General features: G+C 40.9%; 1 protein-coding gene across 1 annotated transcript in view; it reads right to left on the bottom strand.

The window, feature by feature from the left end:
• Positions 1-1,928: 1,928 nt before the first annotated feature.
• hcn2b (hyperpolarization activated cyclic nucleotide-gated potassium channel 2b) overlaps positions 1,929-16,281 on the bottom strand; it is a 36,009-nt gene continuing 21,656 nt past the window's right edge. Inside the window, exons 5-8 of the mRNA XM_053430898.1 lie at positions 12,323-12,469; positions 11,552-11,792; positions 7,419-7,583; positions 1,929-3,067 (exon numbers count right to left, since the gene is read on the bottom strand). Of these exons, the coding sequence (XP_053286873.1) occupies positions 2,097-3,067; positions 7,419-7,583; positions 11,552-11,792; positions 12,323-12,469 (1,524 nt within the window). The 3' untranslated portion in view covers positions 1,929-2,096. The remainder of the gene's footprint in view (positions 3,068-7,418; positions 7,584-11,551; positions 11,793-12,322; positions 12,470-16,281) is intronic.

Genomic DNA, 16,281 nt, shown 5'->3' with positions numbered 1-16,281 from the left:
GCTGCAAGAAATGTGACATTCAGAGTTGGAAAAGAATGGATTTACATTTTGATTATGTGACTTCGAATGAGTTTACATTTAGACTGGTATAACATTTCTTGTAATTAACTGGCAGTATATAATTATTTCTAAGAAGTAATACTTTCACAAAGTGTGAGATATAACTAATCTATTCAGAAAACATTTCAGCTTTTAAGACGAGGTGTCGTTTACTCTGGTATAGATGTAGAATTTTTAAAGCTACATTAATATATATTCACCCACTTGGAGGCAGAACTCCAAAACAAACAGAGACACAGCTCTGACAATGAGATTACAAACAAAGTCGATGCAAAGACGTGAATCGATACGAGTTTCAATCCTCTCACGTCAGAACCGCGCAAAATTTGCATCGTTCACTTCATCCTCTTGAGTTGCGATATTTGAACTGAGTAAGATTTGCACGACACGATGTTGCTAAAGCTAATCAGTGACATTAACTGTAATGGTAACATTATTGGCTTGCTTGATAGCTTAAAACTAGTTTCATGTTTGTATCCAAGACAGTTTGAGTTTAGGCAAGTACGATAGAAATTAAGCCAAAGGGTGCAACGTGTCTTTGTGTGTCTGGGACAGACACGGAGACGTCCCCTCAGTTTCTCAGTGTTTATCAAGCAGGTCAGTCAATTCTCTCGCACCACTAAGAGTCTTTTGAGTTGAAATACCAACGCAAATTCATAAACTATCATTTAAGCACAAATGAACAAATGAATACAGAATCGTTACCACTTCTCCTCGTTAGTTTACTGTACACTATACAATGTAAACTACGACTTTGACTTTTCTATTTGCAGATTGACTTCCTTACCTCTTGTCTTCTCTGTCCAATTTTATTAAAAACATTGATGATTGACCATTGCAGTAAATTCCCTTTGAATGATATTGTAGCACAGTATAGACTCAATTTGGGATGGTCCACATTCAAAATAACTTAGATCGTATTTCGGGATGTTCTTCATGGTGAGAATAGTTAAAACCCCCCGACGCTAGAGTAATTGTGGGTCTTAAAACCAAATGAGCTATATGAGGCTATAAATAAGAAGATTTGAGTGATCACTCGCATTGCACTCATTTGACTTACTGCTACCTTAAAAAAATATATCGATTAATGCAGTTTAAAATAAAAAAATAGACATTTCCACTTAAAGTCGATGGCTTGGCAGGAACAAAACATTTTGTCCCACAGATGTAATTTCAGTTTGAAGGATATTCATCGATGCTACTGCCACACATATTTTTCTGTGGGGACAATCAGAGGCAGGGAAGATTTACAAAAGAGGCCAACTAGATTCAGATTGGGTTTACATACAGTACAAACATTTAATCCATTCATATTAATGATCTAGGGAAGATATGCCTTAAACAACTGGAATAAAGGTGGTGAAAAGGGAGTGATATATATATATATATATATATATATATGATATATATATGATATATATATATCACTTTTGTGCTTATACATTTGCTCTGATGTTCTATTTGAGTTGAGAGGCAACAACAGTGAAACAGACCTATTTCAATATCAAAATTGTACATGACTTTTTATGAAGCCATGGATTATTATGCTTTTGTGAGGAGAATAATGTGGTAGATAAAGTAGTTAAGACACATTAAAGTGCCAACTTCTGTTATCAGGTCCCTGATTTTCTTTTAGTTCCATCTGGCCCCAGATTTCCGATAAATGAGCGGAATGAAATGGATGGTGAAGCAGATATACTCATTTGGTTTTAACTACTTACTGAAGTACAATAAATAAAGGAGGTGGGGGGGGGGGGCAGATGCTACATTACCACTACTGTTAAGTGCATCTACTGTTTGTGTGAGTAGAAATGTCTTAATGCTGCAGATTCACAAGTCACCATACAGACTTTATTATATTAGAACAGTCATCTCTAAGATTATCCTCGCCGCCACTCAGTCAACATTCATACAATCGGAGAGTCAAACTGGACTGAGTAGAGAGAAGAGGAGCTGTAGGGGGAGAACAGAAATCCTCCCGTGTCCGTGCCATGATGCCCCCTAACTGAGTCCCTCCTGCAAGAGTTTGATTACCATCACAAGTTTGATGACAGCCTGGATCTAACTTTGATGTGGTCTGTCTCAGGAAGGCTCACAACAGAGTCCTTCTTGGGTCGTCCCGAGTCCCCCAGACCTGTTCCCACAACCCCGACTGCCAGTCCTGCAACAGCCCCAAAACTCTGTGCAGAACCAGGCAGCGATGCTACAGGGAATGCCCCCACAGACATTTGGTGGGGCAGTACCACCCTGAGTGGTATAGCGCTCCGAACCCCTGTGTGACCTGATGGGGTCTGGGGGGGTCCAATGGAAGTAGAGGAGACTCGTGTAGAATGGGGTGGACTAGGGGCACCTGGTTGGGCCCCCTCATGAGGCAGTGAGGGCTGAGAGAGTGACAGTGCTCTGGCGTCTTGGCTCAGACTGCCCATTTGCAAGGAATGGGTGCTCTTATGTGTGCTGAGCCGGTGTGCAGGGCTGGCTATGTGCTGCTGGGCCAGTGAAAGCTGGGAGCCGGAGGTGGGACCTGCCAGTGCAGTGGATCCATAATAGAATGACCGTCCTCCAACAGCCAGCGGGCTCTGGACAGGGGGGCTGGTCAGGACCGGAGCAAAGGCACCATGAGCAAGGAGCTGAGCCTGCAGGGGAGAGGCTGGGACAGGGCTGGATACACTTTGCACCACCTGGAACCTCCTCACCATCCTCGGGGACTGAAGGCTCCCTGCTCCCACTGAGTTCCCCTGCATTGGGGCACAAAAGTTCATGGCGACTGCCTGCTGCAAAGTGGCAATTGCTGAATTTTGAGGCTGGTTGGAGGAACCCGGAGGAGTATAGATCCCACTATTTAGAGAAGGTGTCATGGACATGGCCCGTGGTCGTGGTACTTCCACCTGTTGAACCATCTCCCGATCATATTTAACTATCTCCTGGATCATCTCATTCTCATGGTTGTTGAAAACACCCGAGTTCAGATCATGTTGAACTTTGTGCATCAGGATCGAGTTCTTCTTGCCTGAAATGAGACAGAGACAGAAAAGAGTACTGTTGCTTAAGTAGATACTAATGGTGCTGAAAAGCTTTGCTCCTGCCTTTTTTGCAAGAAACAGATATAACAACCTTATCATTTACTGTTATCGATTTCATTCTATTCTTGGTGATACCGCACACAGTGCCCTACACATAACCTATATTTTCTATGACCTGTGGACAGGGAGTCCATGTTTTTGTAGACTTACCTCAGCAATGACATTATGACAGAGTATGTTTGCTAATTTGTGCTTCTACATAAAAAACAGTCGATTAGGTGATGCATTTGTGTGTGTCTGTGTACATGTACTCAGATACTCTGCATGCACTGGCCCTCTAGGAGAAAATAGAAGTTACCTTGGTGTAATGCTGGCTCTAGGTATGTATGCAGCTTTGACCATTCTTGTTCTAGAACAGTTGCAGCATTTGAATTTGATGGCATAAGAGTTACTAGATTGCCAGCATCACATGGGCTCCCCTAACCCCCTTGTCTCCACACACTCAAAAATCTGAAGGAAGTACAATGGATTGTGTAGAATTCTGATACAACAAGAATTGCACAAACCTGTGGATATGCAAACAACCCAATCAAGGTCAAGGAAGAACCCCTGTTTTTCAACTTCTCTTGCATGGATTCAGCACTCTATGGCAAACTGATGTCCCCTCCCAGGAATTTTCAGTTCACTTCAAGCCTAAAATCAGGTGACTGATGATCTCTTCTGACAGCCACACCACCTTAACAAGTTAAAAATGACCTCGACAACTCAACGTATGGCATCAAGCTGTGAATGACGCACACAGATTAAATTCACTGTGACTTTTCACCAGTAAGTGACGAGGAGGAGGAGGAGGAGGTTTGTTGAATACCCTTGAATGCAGATGACCGATTATCGAACTGCAGAATGCTGCATAGTTAAGGAATACCTACAGTCACACTATCAAAATGTAAATCAATGCAGCATCGATAAAGTTGTGAAGAGATCAGGACAAGGGGACTCATGAGAAGGGGCATAGCCATTAGAAATAAAGCATACTGCTGCACCAACTACACGAGTCATGATTGAGACATCATGGAAGGGAAGAGTTTGAGAGATTCTTCACATCTGGCCACACATGGTTTATCACTGACCATGGCTGTGCCAGCAGAAGCATGAAGAGCTGAAATTCCATCTTTACTGCTGAGAGGAAAGTAAGACAAGTTTGTTGAACATTTTTGTGTCTTAAATCCGCTCTTAACTTGCTGCTCTCTGAAATAATGAACAAGAACAGTGATGGAGGAGGTAAACAGAGACATATCTCTTCTTGATGAACAGAGACAGGAAACGCCTATTTGGCAAAGGATTCTTTCTAAAGAGTGAATTACTTGCTTTGAAACGTGAAGAAAGGCAACTAGTGACAAATTGAGGCAGACCCTCATTATGCACCTTTTTTTTATTCAGTTAAGGAAAAAACTAGAAAATACAAACCATGAGGGGTGATTTTCTGAGATAAACACAAATAATACCCCCACTACTCAATCTGATGTTTCAGATGATGGATCAGGATGGATCATTTGTTGGACAACACCTCCTTTTGTCCATTTTTCTCTGGATGTTTTAAAGGATGGATGGGCTGAAATGTTGGTATATCAGGAGCAGCCAGCCATTGATAATGATGTTAATGCTAAATGAAAGCCACAGGGTCCTGCTCAATAAATGCTGCTCTTGAACAAGCTTGGGATGATGCAACATCTGTTGTACCTTAGGGAAAGGTAGGGACTTGAACATGTCGAGACGTGTGCATGGGCCTGCGGGCCATTGAAGTAGTGCATATAGCTATTCCGCACCACCGTCACTAGCAGTTAACTTGGTTCTGCAATGCAGATGGTGGGCTAGAGAGTCATACCTACTTAAGGAAAATGTCACCAGGAGGAGAGGGATGGGATGAGGCAGATGTTGACTGTGATGACTCTTCTGTCCTCCTAGCAAGTTTCATTGATTCCAGCTGTGCAAAATACACAGAGACTACAGCAAAGGCTTCACATGGGAGGAGCCAGAAGAATAACTAAGACTAGATCTTCATCATAGTTATGGTCAGGCTCGTTCTGGGTATACTTTCTGGGGAATGGTCAGTATAAAACATAAGGTACAGGCAACGCCTCAGGTTGAGGTTAACTTGCTGATGGAACTTGAGGGTGGGCTGAAAGAGAAGGGAACATGGAATCCACATAGGGAGCTAGGAATACAAGTTGTCCCAGGTGCCACTAGAGGTTATAAGTCCTTTATAGATCAGGTCCCATAAGAAACCAAAGCAATTGATAAGCTGAAGCTGCCTCTGTAGCAGACATAGGCAAACACAGGTACAAAACATCCACCATTATTCCAATGTAAGACCTCTGTAAACCCTTAAACCACTGGTATACTGTTTCCTGTACTGATATTAGGTGGCACTGTGTTTACAAGCATCTTATCAACTGTATGATACAATGACAAAGAATCCTCCAGCTTCTTCTTCTTCTGTATATGAGTAAGCTAATATTATTTGATGTTTTATAGGGTATGGCCTGACGTAGAAAGCCTGGTTTCATAAATAACATGTGTAATCATGCATCAGTCTGAACTGTTGTGATGTGCATCCAAAGACTCTTGTCAAACATGACAGAACTTTAAGATATGAAGGTTTTAGACAAAGATAATGTTGGAAGCGCTGAACTTAATTCAATTTTAAAATGAGGATCTTGTCAAGTTGCATCCATCACTGTTTACAGTTCAAACGATATGTTGCGTCATTATTTTAGAGCGTGTCATTCGATTTTATATTCTTACCATGACTTGTGATAAATCCCACTGTGTTTGATCCTTTTTTCTGACAGAGAGTTAATTAAGAACCTGTTAGTGGTCATTAATATGTATTAAGTACACATGGAATCAAGTGGATATTTAGTTGGTGGTTAGCTCCTGAAGCAGAGAGGTCAGTCTCGCCCCAAATACGTGATCTGACTGACTGAAGGCTGCTCATGTGTGGAATCTGGCTGCTATGGCAACAGCTGGCAGCTGGCAGATGCAGGGCTTTTGTTAACATGTGAAGTGTGGTCATGTGACAGGGGGATGTGACATCAGCTGCATTGCTGACCTTGGGGGTGCATAATGTCAGAGGACAAAAAAAATATAGCACGTTTTGTTTACTCCCCTACAATGAGCTCCCAAGGCTCAAGAAAGACAGCCGCGAGCTTGTGTGTGTTTGTGTGTGTGTGTGTGTGTGTGTGTGTGTGTGTGTGTATGTGTGTGTGTGTGTGCGTGTGTGAAAATACAAAGTGAGGATGGTCACTGCTGTGCATTCATTCGAACAAATTAGTAAATGCATCTAGAGAGGGTTTAGAGGTACAGTAACACAGGTGATCTTGCTCAGCACATTCTGATCTATTTCAGGTGTCACACACACACATTGTTAAGGAACTGTTTTCCACAGGAAACATTCGGTTCTCTTACACAAATAAACCCGATATAGGATTCACAGCTATGAATACACTTTTACACTCGCTTCCTTTTCTCCGCCCCACACATTGTCCCTGTCAGCACCAATCATACATCACACCACAGCTGTCAGACATAGACATCATGCTAATGAATGGACACATTCTCCTTATGCTTCATTTAATCATATGAATGAATCATCCATACCTGGGGGTTTTATCTGGGAGATATGATGCTAATTTTCCAGGAATTAATCTATTTAATACATTTCATGAATTAGGTCAGGATGGAGGGATTTTTTTTAAATGTTTATACGTATATATATATTTATGAAAATACAAAAAAGGACTTAAACATGAATGATTCATGGGCTCGTGAAGTGGTTGAATGGAAAATAATTTGACAAATTTCATGCAAGCAATTTGTCTGAGTAAAAATGTATTTGACATTATGTATAAAATTCGAGTAATGAGGTTATTCTACACAATCTGAGAATAATAATATAACTCAGTGAGCACCTGAATTTAAAGGATCATGTGAAAGACATGTGCCTGAAATAGGGCTGGACGATATGGACAAATATTTTATTTTTATAGACAGATTTCTGCTCCGATGTAAAGGTTGTGGTTTTAAAGATTTCTTCACGAACAGAGAATTACAAGCGAAAATCATTTAACACATCTGAAGTTGATTCAACTGTGTGTTTTATCGCCTGCTGAAACAACATATCAGTAAATATGTCAATAAATAAATATTGTGCATCTATTATATTGCTAATGAGGAAAATTCGATTTTGCAAAATTATTGATAATGTTTTATCGCCAAGCCCAAATCCATAAGACACTAATGAGCAGAGTTTACAAATCCTTGTCTGGGTTTTCTTACCTATTCTGTCCAGTCTGTCAATGGCCACCGTCTCAAAGGCCCTCCTCATCATGGGATACTCCTCCAGCACCTCGTTGAAATTGTCCACCGAGAGGGAGTAGAGGCGACAGTAGGTGTCCGCTCGCACGCTGGCCGTCCGTCTACCTCGGGTCAGCAGGCAGATCTCTGGTGGGGGGGAAATAAACAAGACAAGGGGCTTTTGGTCAGGTTTGTAAAAAAGGCCAGGCCACAACACTTTATATTGTAACAACATTGTTACAATAAAAAATAGAGCTTAAAATGTCTGTGGATTGAACAAAACTATGTGCAAATGTGCGATCATAGTGAAAATGGTTCATGCAGGCAGTCGCTGTGTGGAGTCAGGATGACGCACTGACAGTAACACTGAGTATTTCCTGCAGCACTGTACAGTTAGGTTAAGGAAACACACTATATTTGGAGATGTGCAGCTAAGCCTCATTACATTCAGTTGTTCTCTCTCTCCCTCCCTCTGGTATCTTAGCTTTCCTCATCTATGGGATGGGGATGACTGTTGTCTTGACAACCATATGCCCTCCTTTCACCTCGCCTAAAAAGGTCGACCTCTCCTCACTCTCTGGGGGGGGGGGGGGGGGGGGGGGGGGGGGGGGGAATTGCGAGGAGACTCCACTCGTACGTGCATGGTGGCACTGGACTGAAACTGTCTGTGCATGACTATCTGTAGCAGCAGAGCAGAGAAGAGTGGTCTACTTCCTAATCCTAGATGAAATTAAAGAATGCAAAGAATGCAAGCATTAGACTTTGGAGAATATGCATATTTGCTTTTTTGTCGCGAGTTGGCAGATTAGATTGACAGCATTGTAACAATTCAATATGCTACTGCTACCAGTTAGCTTAGCAAAAATACTGTAAAAGGATGGAATTAGCTAGCCTGGCTCTATCAAAATAAAATAGCTTCAAAGTTGACAAAAGCTCAGTTATTATGAGTAGTTATGTAATAAACAATTGTTTGACCCGGTACAGTCTCTTCAGGCAATCTCCAGTGGTTGCCTGGCCCACTCACAGTGATGAAAAGACTCCAAATGTTATCAGTTTGATCTGGATCACTTGTTTGGTCGGACTGAATTCAGACCCACCGTGGTCCAAGTACCTTTCACACCTGTTATTTTGGTTTGGACTAAACTCAAAAGGTCGTGCAGAAAAAAAACAAAATAGTGTCTTTCATCGATCAAAATGTTTTTCTTTCTTTAATTTAAGTTTAGTGATAGGATCCAGGCCATGGCCTATAAATCATACAGTACATTCACAGGAACCATATACACTCACGACTTTTTTAAGTGCGACCTTCAGTGTGACTATGTTTTCCACGTATCTAATAAAGGATTTATATTTCCCTGGTATATTAATGTTTAATAGCTTACACAGAGAGACGTCACTATGCTTACAGGACGTGAGTGGTTAGACGTCTTATGGTCAACTGCTGTAATGAAAGTTTAAGCTGTGGGATGCACTGTACAAAGACAGAGCTGTGACATGCAGTCAAAACATCATTCTGTCTGTTGATAAACAGCTTATTCATTACATATAATCTGGTCAGAATAGCTGAGATGTCAGTGCACAGACATCTTGACAAAACCAAACTCAGTCATGTTTGGAAGGCTCACATTTCATATGTTCCAGTTTTGTGAGAATTGTGGAAAAACTCTCCATAAAATGCCGAAGACGTCCTTTCATAAAGTGTCTCTTGGGATTTTCCTGGTTACGCATAACACATTCATTTGCATATTTCCAGCTTCATTACAGTGGAAGTGGTGAGCGCTGGGAGAGGATGATAATCTGTATGAAGCCGCTGGGGCTGAATTAAAAAGCTGTTTAACACCACGGGATAGCCATTTGCAGCTTGTGGATAGGGCAGCTGTCATTCTCAAATATCATGAAAAATGCAGAGAAATCAATGATGAGTGAAATGTATTCTAGCATTTATTTGAATAGTCCAAGCAATGTGGTAGCATGACTGCAATCATCTTTTTCCTCCAGTCAGGGCACTGTTTCCTGCCCCTATACGTTTAATATATGAAATTATCCTTTGATTGCCTATTGCCTGATATGTTTACTGGAGAACTCCTTCTGTTTAGTACCAATTTTGACATGTTCTTTCCTTGGTCCTTCCTTGGTACTTAGCATGGCATAGAACAAAAAGCTGGCTATGTTGCGTGTCCCAATTGAAACTGTGATGATTGTCGTGATGACCATCATTGCAGCACCAAGTCACGGACCCGCCCCCCATCAATTGTAAACAAAATGCATAAGTGTGAATCCAGTATTACAAGCCCCACAATAATATAACACAGCCTTTTGATGGAGAGCTCTTTAACTTCAATCAGTGCTTGCACCTACTTTAACTAATTCAAATTTTAAGAAAAAAGTGACTTTAACAACATATTGTGAGAGCAAATCAATTCAGATTCATTAACTAATCTACTGAGCAACACTCAATACAATATTGTACACACATCCATTTTTGGACTACAGACTTATTTTATGAGAAAAACGTGGCAGGACAAATGGTGCATTGTTCTAAATGTTATAGAATTACTGCACTGCGGTTGAATGCCTCCGCCGACCAGGGCAGTTTCCATGTACAAACTGTATTTCTCTATTTTTTCCAATTCATATGAGTTCAGTGTGTCCTTTGACCACTGAAATGTAATCACTTCATCTTTGAGTGGGACAACAAAAGTTGAAGAAACTCCCTTAGGCTGTCTTTTAATATCACATTCAAGAGGCCAACAACATGTTTTTATGGCCACTTTTGACAAAAGAAATCTAATCATTGAGTCCAAGTGAGAATGTGTCAAGTTCCCTTTAGAGGTTCCCGGGATATTACATTACAAAGGAAAAATGTGTGTTTGACTGCTCTAAGTGACCCTTGACCTCCAAAGTCTAATCAGGTCATCCAAGAGTCCAAGTACATTGTGTAAGATGTAATGAAATTCCTTATGGGCAGACCTGATATATCACATTCACAGGGATGTGAGGTCACTGTGACCTTGACATTTGACCTTGGCTACCAAAATCAAGTGATTTCATTTTTGATTCCAAGTGAATGTCTGGCCAAATGTGAAAGGTTTCCTTAATAGCATCTCAGAGATATAATTTTAATAAGGCAAAACAGATATGTGCCTTGAGAGGTCACTGTGACCTTTGACCATCAATATCGTATCAGTTCAGTGCATATTTCTACTAAATGTGAAGAAATTTCCCCGAGGCATTCTTGAGATATCTGGCATAAAAACAGATCCATTCAAGCCAAGTTTTACAAATAAAAAATGTGGAATTCTATGATGGTAGTACTGAAAGATGATGGGGGAGATGATACCTATTGAATCGTATGATCTTACTCAGCCTGTCTGAGAGGAGGCCCTGATGTCAATCTGTAACATGTATAAAACATGTGACCCTAAGTCCACAACCACAAGTGTAAGAATAGCAAAATTCTATAAAAAATTGATTGGACTATTTGCTGTTACTTACTAATTCAAAGATTTTACCACAGACACTCACTGCTGCTGCAGTTAAAGTCAGCTGTCCCTCCAATCCAAGCTCACTGCTACTTTTATGTATGAAGAGAGACGTGCGATTCCCTCCCTGGTGGCAGGGGTGACGTTATACCTGACCCCGTCCTCACTGTTCTCTGCTACTAATTAGCTGCTATTAATTGGTTGTGTGCTTTGTGTGCCATGCGTCCCTGCCACTGCAGCTTCACCCTGGGCTGCCGGCACATCAACGCTGCTGTCAGTGAACTTTGGTCAACTGCAGAGGGGGAACAGACGTTAAAAACCCCACATAACTTAAAGTTGCAGTGTGAAGAATTTAGTGACATAAAGTGGTGAAGCTGCATGTGGCAGCTGAATACCCCTCGCCTCACCCTCCCCTTCCAAACATGGAAAATAACCTGTGGTAACCTTCAGTTTTCATTAAAACTCAAAGGGTGTTTAGTTTGTCCAATCTGGGCTCTTCCAAGAAACATGGTGGCTTCCGTGGAGAGAAAAAAAAGACTCAATTGTTTTCCCTACCTTTTTCAATACAATCGGTTTTCCTATATTTTTTAAGTAAAACTAACTTGTCAGATTTGACATTAAACAGCAACGAACCTCCAAAGTAGGATCCGTCCATCAGCTTCATCCCAATGTTTCCTTTGGTGAGGATGCTGACCACGCCGTGCTGGATGAAGTACATCTTCTTACCGATGGTCCCCTCTCTGACGATGTAGTCTCCGGGCTGGAAGACTTCAAATCTCAGTTTGGTCAACATGGCGGTCACAAAGTTGGGATCGGCGTTGGCAAACAGCGGCATGGACGCCACCAGTTTACGACAGTTGAAGTTGACGATTTCCTGCATTATGACAAAGACGTTGTTTTTTGCTTCAGCATCTGAAGAAGCACAGCTCATGATGAAACCATTGGTGATGTGGCTATCTTGAGTGTGAACTACATGTGTTATCGGTAGAGTTCATTCTTTTATGTAAATAAGATTTGCTCTTTCATTTGAATATTTGGGTGAGTAGGAGAATAAAGTCAGTGTGAAAATTACCTTCAAATTGTGTAATTTTCAGTGTAGACTGGTATAAGCTTCAGGTGACTAAACTGAATAACTAGAATATGAATAACTAAAAATAAATAATATGTACATCCATACATGTTTTTGTCTGGTTGTCTGGATCTGGACCTTCACATCTTTAACTGACACATCTGAAGCTCCTGACCAAACAAGGTAGGTCTGAACGTACTCAAGAGTCCTTGGATGAACTTTGTAATGAATTTATTCCGATCCACTAACTCAGTGGAGGGTTGAGAGCTGTGTGTCTTTGTGAGCCACTGATCACATTATAGTAGGTGCTGGGTGTCGGATGGGTGTTGTTATACCTCGCGCAGAGGCTCATTGAGCTCCTCCAGGATGCTCTCCTCATCAAACATCTTGCCCTGGTATCTGTGCTCATAGTAGTCGTGGATTTTCTGTCGGAAGTCGGCCGGAAGTTTGTGGAAGGACATGTACTGCTCCACTTGTTTGTACTAAAGGACAGAAGAGAGAGGCGTGAGGGATTGTTAGTATTGGTGGCAACAGTTTCACAGCGTCATGCTTTCATCTGAGATAAAACACTGACACCATCCTGAAGCATCGTGCTAATTTCTCATTTCCCACTCACTGTTGTTTTCCGACTGTGTTATCACAGGCTGCTAATCAGCTATCAGGGAGAATTAATTTGTGAAGTCATTAAGATGAACACAGAGATGCTGTAGGTTCTGCCTTTAGCTATGGGGGGAAAAACTGTGATGAAGCTATCAAGGAAACATGAGAGCTCCTGAGGATTCGACCGTCTTTAGATTAGCAAGGTGCTTCTATTGTACATCTCAACCACAGCCAGTGTCTGTCACGTCATTATTTGTCATTTGTCATCATGAAACAACTCGTCCATGATCTGTTAAGTCTGTCATAAAGAACCAAAAGAAAGACACAGGTAAATAATTAAAAGGAACCAGTGAGTGTTTATGTTCCTGAGCACTGTTCTGAGAAAGGAGGATGTTTGATATTTATATTGTAATTAATAAATATGTAATATATGTAGCTAGATAAAAAGGAGTTGGAGTAGATGGAGTAGATGTTGGCTGCAGAACATTGATTGTTCAGTGGAGGATCAAACTGAAGAGATTCACACCATCACTTATCCACATATTCACCACAGTTGTTCTTATCTCCATCACATGCGGCCTGACTGTCCTCCTCTCACAACTCATTACGACGCTCAATAACACAGTTAATGTCTGGATTCCCTGGAAAATTTAAGAACTGCTGTAAGATAGAATACTATTGCCCTCTGCCGATTGGGGAATAAATCTTCGCTGTACACAAATGGCTTTTGGCTTTTCTTTATAGGAGGATGGGGGGGCCTTCTGTATACTTTCACGCATCACCACCTTTCTGTAAAAAGTATAAATATATATATAAATACACTGTTACACTGCACAAAACAACATCCTGAGGGCGAGAAAGTAGCCACATGACTTGTGTTTTAGCACAATAGGGCAACAAGATAACCCTTAAACTAGTTTAGGAGATCCGTTCACTTCCTGTTACATCCGCAACCAACACCCTAACACTGTGGAGAGATGGAGTAGGAAGAAAAAACCTGCAAATAAAAAAGCCAAAGTAATTTGGTTAAAAAAATCAGAAGAGCAGGAAGAGGGGGATGAATCAGCATTAAGGCTTGTGCGAGAATGTAACAAATCCATGTTGGAGTTGCTTTAAATTTGATATAAGGCATTTGTTGCTCCCAAGTGTGTGTGTGTGTGTGTGTGTGTGTTTGTGCGTGTTAAACAGTCTGAGTCATCCCTCTGTGGAGTAAACTGACAATTGGATGAGGAGTAGATTTCAAGTTAAAGGTCAAGGGAGAACCTCCGCTGTCCGACACCACACTTGAAAAATACAACAAGACACATCTCAAGTCTTGTAAACAATTGAAATCTTTATCGTGACAACCATCGTGTTTTAATTCCCTTCACTTCCAAGGAGAGAAGTTATAGCTCATCTGAACTCATAGTTCTCTGTAGTGTTTGTCATCAGCGGACCCCATATGCTAAAGGTTTGTGCAGACCAAATCTGTTTTAGTCATCTGAAATTGTCTCATTAAAAAAAAAATGACCTCACATAGTCTCAATCACGTTTATACTCTGAAACCTTCTTCCCTCAGAGATGTTTGACATGTTCAAGATCACAGAAATGTGTTTTCTTCATTTAATCTCAGTGCTGGCAGCTTATCAAACTGACATCAAGAAATAGACTTGATCGGGATCATTTCAAATCTCTTTGATCAGAAGATTAAATCATCTTTAGTTGTCGCTGACAGCTACTCGGGATTGGATGGACCAAATTTTCTTTTTTTACGAAGTGAGAGGAGCACAAAATAATCGTCACTGCTCGACTCCATTGTATCTGCAGCAAATTCTCAGAACAAATAGAATAAAACATCACACTTGGGGTATGATCTACTAAAGGTTTCCGCGTGTAAAAATGTGTGCAAACTTGATTTCACCTGCAAAAAACATGTAAACTGATCTATTACAGTTAGCATGCAGAATAACTGGCGCTGTCCATTTAGTCATTTGCAATGAATATGCAATATCTGGCGGTTCTACCCATTGTTTGTGTTTTACCCACAGCATTTACTTTCTAATAAAATGCATCCTCTATATAGGATGATATGCTGAAATTAAGACTCTGAATAAATTAATTAAGTGTTTTGTCATTTAACTTGTGTTTTGTCTTTTGGACCCAGTGAACATTCAGAGAAATCCAATGCTTTAATCATGGAGAGTGTTGATATCTCTCTGCCCTAAGAGTCAATGTCCTGAACCGACACAATCATGATTTATGATGTCACGCCTTGTACAGGGGTGCAGCACAGGCGTGGACCGTGACCTTGCTTGTAACAGTGGATGACTCGCATGAGGTGGGATGGCACACTGTCTAGGAAATTACATTTTGTCACATAGGGGTGACATATGGGTTAGAGAGAGAAACGGAGGCTTGACCCTAAGTGCTGGTCTGACACGGCAAATCACGATACCCTTAATACGGCACATACTGGCTGTCATGGGAGGATGATATTAATATTGCTTCTGTACAGGAGGATTTTCTCTTCATATATAAAGCGCTGAGTGGTTCTTACAAAAGGAAAAACCTTGGGCTTATATAAGAACTCTAACGGTTGTGGATAAGTATGACATTTGTCCCTATTTTCAGAAATTTAAAGGCATTTGTTGATTAATTTCTGTTTAAATTAAATCTAAATATTCTCCTATAATCCCCCTCTGCACGCCCAATTATTATCTAGTAGCACACGGTTCTCCAGCATGACGAACATCCTGAGGAAATAGATCCTTTATGTACATAACACACACAGACATAAGAGCGTGACCTTATACATGACAACACGATGATCAGACTGGATCACTCACTTTAATGAACCACATAATGAAATTACAATTTACCGCATCTTTTTCTTACTTACTTAAACCAATTTGAATCTAAACATCATTCAGTCCTAATTAATTGCCTCAGGTCATGGTTCATTTAGCGTGAACAGTCACAGCATGGCTCTGAATGAGGATGTCTTCCTCAGCCATCATTTCAGAACTCGAACACGTCTGGCAGTTTTAATTTGAAATTATAAAGACGATGTTTGAGGGTATCCCCCCCCACCCACACACACACACACACACACACCACCCCAATAATGGTGCTATCCACACATTTGTAGTACAAAAAATTCAGGATTAAAGTTCTCTCTCTTTAACTTGATAACAACCCTTCACCATTTTCTGTCAGTGACAATAAAGACGCAGCTGACTTCCAGAGTATCCAGCTCATTCAATCAAGCATGAAGATAAACTGGGAGGCTCCCATTAAGTGTTTCCTGCCTGAGGATTCAGTGTGTGACAGTCTCAATTAACTTAAATGACATCTCTCTCTCTCTCTCTCTCTCTCTCACACACACACACATCTCTCGCTCTCGTTCTCCTTTAACTCTTCTTAGTGAAGGAGACAATCTTTGGTTTTCTTTGCATTAGCCGTAGATTATTGGCCAAGTCAGTGAAAGTCAGTGGAGAGGGACTGAGACCGAAAAGTGAAATAATGATAAATAATAGACTGAACTACAAAATACACAGTTATCCCATATCCAATTTGGTTTGGAAGTGCATAATGCACTGGAGACACTGGATAGATCTAAATTTCCAGTTTACTATCCAGGTTTGCAGAAAAAAAGTCCATTAATTTTGTTTAAAAAATCCCCACAGACGCAAATCCGTTCACATTCGGTTGACAT

Source organism: Pleuronectes platessa, chromosome 9 (genome assembly GCF_947347685.1).
Source record: "Pleuronectes platessa chromosome 9, fPlePla1.1, whole genome shotgun sequence".
In the NCBI taxonomy this organism is placed as follows: Eukaryota; Metazoa; Chordata; class Actinopteri; order Pleuronectiformes; family Pleuronectidae; genus Pleuronectes; species Pleuronectes platessa.
Note: the sequence above shows the minus strand (reverse complement) of the source record. Positions and strands in the feature narration are given on the sequence as shown.